Genomic DNA, 4,623 nt, shown 5'->3' on the forward strand with positions numbered 1-4,623 from the left:
TATATATATATATATATATATATAACTCTTCCTCACCCACCTAATTAAAGCTGAATCAAAGCAATACTCTTTCAGTCTAGGTGTGTTTAAAAACACTTATTATTTATTGAATCAGGTATGATAAGAATGATAAGAAATTATGCAAGTAAACACCTCAAGCCTTTTATGGGTCTTTTGAGAATAGGACCCTTTGAGGATGTTCCTGTTTGGATATAACAATCGAATTTTGGAAGACAACCACCCTTTTCTCTGAGGCTTCTCCTGCTGAGCGACCTCAGCGTGGTAGGATTTTCAATTTCAATGTATTATTACTTCCTCAAGTGGTACAGATTGACTTACATGTAAATGTTAATATGTAATGTTTTATTTAGTATACCTTCAACTTTATCTAAACATCCACTGAATAACTTAACAAATCAGAAATATTAAAAAAGAATTAAAAAAATTAAAAATGTTTATTGATATTTTACTGTGCTTTAAATACAGGCAAAGGTAATAACATATCATTCTTTACAGGGTTGGCCATCATGTTGCTCAGCTCAAACATCACAAGGATACAAAGCTTTATAATCCTTGGATTCCCTGGACTTTCACCTCAATACCATGGTGCTGCATCAGCAGTACTTTTTCTTGTCTATCTAGCGATTGTAGTAGGAAATATTTTTATTTTAGTTTTTGTCATCAGTGAAAAATCACTTCAAAAACCTACATACTTGATCTTTTGTCACCTTGCGTTAACTGATTTATCATTTGGCACTGTTACTCTCCCAAAGATCATATCAAAATATTGGTTCAAGGATAGCATCATCTCATTTTTCGGGTGTTTTACACAAATGTTCTTCGTTCACTATTTAGGGTCAGTGATGTCATTTCTGTTACTGGTAATGGCTGTTGACAGATTTATTGCCATATGTATTCCACTGCGGTATCCTGTTCTGATCACAAATAACAATATATTTGCTCTTTGTGGATTCGCTTGGTTTATACCTTTACCTCTAATGATCATCGTAACATTGCAAGCCCTCGGTTTACCTTACTGTCAATCAAACACAATCTTACAGTGCTACTGTGACCACATCTCGTTAACGAACCAGGCATGTGGAAATGATTTGAAAATTGTGCAGGTGATTACTCTCTGTATCGCAATGTTTTGTCTTTTGTTGCCTCTTGCATTCATCTTGATTTCCTATGTTTCTATTATTATTGTCATTTTAAAAATGTCTAATTCTGCAGGGCGCAGCAGAACTTTAGGAACTTGTACTCCACAAATATTCATAACATGTCTGTTTTATCTCCCTAGGTGCTTTGTTTATGTAGCTAATACTGTAAGGTTTTCTTTTAGTATAGATGTTCGTATTTTATTAATTTTGCTTTACAGTCTACTTCCTGCTGCAGTCAACCCATTGATATACTGCCTCAAGACTAGAGATATAAAGCGTACTTTGATGAAGAGAATAAAAACAAATAAAATTAGAGTAGAATTAAAAATCCGCAATAACTGATTCTTACAATAAAAATTTTGATGACACAACAGTGAAATGTTTTTAGCGCTAATCCTTCACAAATGATTATTTTCTTAGAATAAAAATAAGAAAAGAAATCAAACAAACTTCAATAAAAGAATATCATATTGTATGTGCACATCTTTTTTTTATTCCTAACGGTGTGGATGGTACAATAACGGAGCTTATGGGGATATTAATTTTCAAGATTTCAATTTTAAGTTGATTAAAGCATTTATGGTGGGGGAAAAAATACAGTTAGATCTTAGGCCCTTTTTGTTGTAGTAAAACCACTTTGGTGATATGGTAGGAAAGTTTGAAGATTGAAGTAATAATACCTTAAGCACACTTAAATTTAAATATGATGATGATGATGATCTTGTCCAATCTCTAAGTTTAGGTTTTGGGTGTTCATAGAATTTGTAACCTGCCACTAAAATATTCATTGTAAAGCATACCCAATAAACAAGAGGAAAGATTCTGCTAGTCCATTCAAAACATTTTTCTTTCTCTGAAAATAGTCACCCTGTCTTTTTTTCCAAATACGTTTATTTTAAATATCCCTTTCGTACAACAGTAACAACAGATATAAAAGATAAATGTAAATGTACCTTGTGCTTGATGTAGCTAGGCATCTAGAATTAAAACATTACAAAACAATCTTACTAAGTGCAACTTGATCAAAGATGATACTAAAAAAGATAAACTAATATGGACAGCTCTGCTTTCTTCCTGCTTCAGAGTAAGAAAAGATGATTGGCTCTTGGTTTGGAATTCTAATAATGTAATGCATTAAAAAAATAAAAATAAAAAATGACGCTTTTGTCACCAAACGTTTTAAATATAGTTTACTATTAATACCTAAACGTACCTTAATGTACTTGTATGGATATTTTTCTTTTCCTGGATTTCTTACCACAACAGGGTAAATATATATTCAGTTTGCAGTTTTTCATTTTATACGTATTCCTTCAGGTTGAAGATTTTATTCCATGTTTGTTTATTTCAGGTTGAGGATTTTTTTTTATTTATTTAATATTTCAGGTTAATGTTTGATTTCTTCAGTATTTATTTATTTATTTATTTATTTCAGTTTGAAGTTTTTCATTTGTTATTTATTTAATTTTTTTAAAAAATTTTTAATAATTTCAGGTTAACGTTTTTAATTTATTTATTTATCTTAGGTTGATGTTTTTCATTTATTATTTATGTCAGGTTGAAGTATTACTTAATATTTATTTCAGGTTTGTTTTTTTGTATGGGGGCCTCCAAATAACATTTTTCTTAGGGGCCCAATTTGGATGCTTCTCTGTGTGTATATTGTACAGGGGATAAAGCATAACATTAAAACAGAAAATTTCAGGTTTGAGTAAAAAAAACCAAAAACAAAGAGAAACCTAGTACTAAAATACACAATGAATTGCATGCATTACGCAACAAGCGATGTAGGTACGACAGTCATCTTTGTTTGTAAAACTGTAAACCATCCGGGAAAAGCTTCCATTAGGGAACCATGGTGTCTACATATAATGTAATAACACACAATGTGGTGAAGTTAATTCAGATAAGAGTTTGTTAGGTGTTTAAGAAAGGTGCAGTAATAGCGAGGTAGTGGATTTCATTGGAAAAGATAGTCTTACTGTGTTGCATCTAAAGATTTATTTATTCTTTTCCTTTACACAGTTGTAGTAGGTGCAATAGGGATATTGTGAAGGTTTTTATTTACTTCTTTCTATGACTAGTAGTCATTTGAAATTTGTGTTTAATATTTAATCACTGTTTCTACAACTGTTGTGATCTAAACTGATTATGTTATACACTAATGTAACAAGGATAAAAAACTTTTTCATAACTGGATTTCCTGGTCTTTTGCCAAAGTATTATGGTCCTGTTTCAGGTTTGCTTTTCCTGCTTTATTTGGCTATAGCTGGGGGAAACATTTTTGTTTTAGTGTTTGTTAAACATGAAAGGTCTCTTCACAAACCCTCATATCTCATCTTTTGCCACTTGGCACTAACTGACCTAATGTTTGGAACTGTGACTCTACCAAAGGCGATATCGTTATACTGGTTTGATGGGAAGTTGGTATCATTTTTCAGTTGTTTTGCCCAAATGTACTTTGTTCATTTCTTAGGAGCAACTCATTCTTTCATTTTGATGGTAATGGCTCTGGATCGCTTCATAGCAATTTGTTCGCCGCTGCATTACAATTCACTTTTCACAAATACAACTGTTTCTGTGCTTTGTGGAATATCATGGTTTATGCCCTTTTCGTGGATGTTTGGTGTAGTTTTAGATGCATTGAGTCTACCTTTTTGTAATTCGAATATAATAGTTCATTGCTACTGTGACCACATATCAATATTTAAACTTGGATGTGAAAATGCACATATTTCTGCAGCTCTGGGATTGGGCCTTGCAATGTTCAGTTTGCTGGTACCTCTGGGTTTTATTATTTTCTCATATTTCATTATCATTGTTTCTGTCCTGAGAATATCCTCCTCAGAAGGACGCATTAAGGCTTTGTCAACCTGCACACCTCAGGTCATCATCACCTGCCTTTTCTATTTTCCAAGGTGTTTTGTGTATTTGGCAAACTTTGTGGGATACACTTTCAGTGCCTCGGCTCGTGTAGTTATTGTGATGCTTTACAGTCATTTACCCGCAGCTGTAAACCCGATAATATACTGTTTCAAAACAAAGGACATCAAAGAAAGCTTAAAAATAAGATTTTTCACTGCAAAAAATTTTATCACCTCAAAAGTTAGTTGAATATTGATCCAAATAAGGAGAACCCAGAAGAAAGACAAACACATTTTAACAAATGTAGCTTACACAATATATAATTTTGTATATCTTAACTATGTCAAAATTGATGAGTTATATATTTTGAATATGATTTTCTCTAAAATGAAATGCATTATTGAATTACTTTGTTTTTCTTTAATCTTTTAGTGTGTGGCATTCATCAATCTAAATGTGTTATGAGTAATTTTCTTTGAAATATGTTTAAATGTGAAATTCTCTATTGTTATCAAGCAAATATGAGAATAAAAAAAAAACATTTATACCTAACTTAACAATATAGGGTAAATATATTCCTTATTACAAAAAAAAAAAA

The 4,623-nt window shown here is 31.6% G+C and overlaps 2 protein-coding genes across 2 annotated transcripts; both read left to right on the top strand.

The window, feature by feature from the left end:
• Positions 1-257: 257 nt before the first annotated feature.
• Positions 258-1,502, top strand: LOC107092089 (olfactory receptor 2AT4-like). The gene is made up of 2 exons (XM_015386377.1): positions 258-302; positions 517-1,502. The coding sequence occupies exon 2, from the start codon at positions 528-530 to the stop codon at positions 1,500-1,502; it is 975 nt and encodes a 324-aa protein (XP_015241863.1). The 5' UTR covers positions 258-302; positions 517-527.
• A 1,377-nt stretch (positions 1,503-2,879) lies between these two features.
• Positions 2,880-4,458, top strand: LOC107092094 (olfactory receptor 52N5-like). The gene has a single exon (XM_015386381.1). It carries the CDS (start codon positions 3,312-3,314, stop codon positions 4,272-4,274), a length of 963 nt encoding a protein of 320 aa, XP_015241867.1. The 5' UTR covers positions 2,880-3,311; the 3' UTR covers positions 4,275-4,458.
• The last annotated feature ends 165 nt before the right edge of the window (positions 4,459-4,623 follow it).

The sequence above is a fragment of the Cyprinodon variegatus genome, unplaced genomic scaffold, assembly GCF_000732505.1.
Source record: "Cyprinodon variegatus isolate N-32 unplaced genomic scaffold, C_variegatus-1.0 Scaffold367, whole genome shotgun sequence".
Taxonomy (NCBI): Eukaryota; Metazoa; Chordata; class Actinopteri; order Cyprinodontiformes; family Cyprinodontidae; genus Cyprinodon; species Cyprinodon variegatus.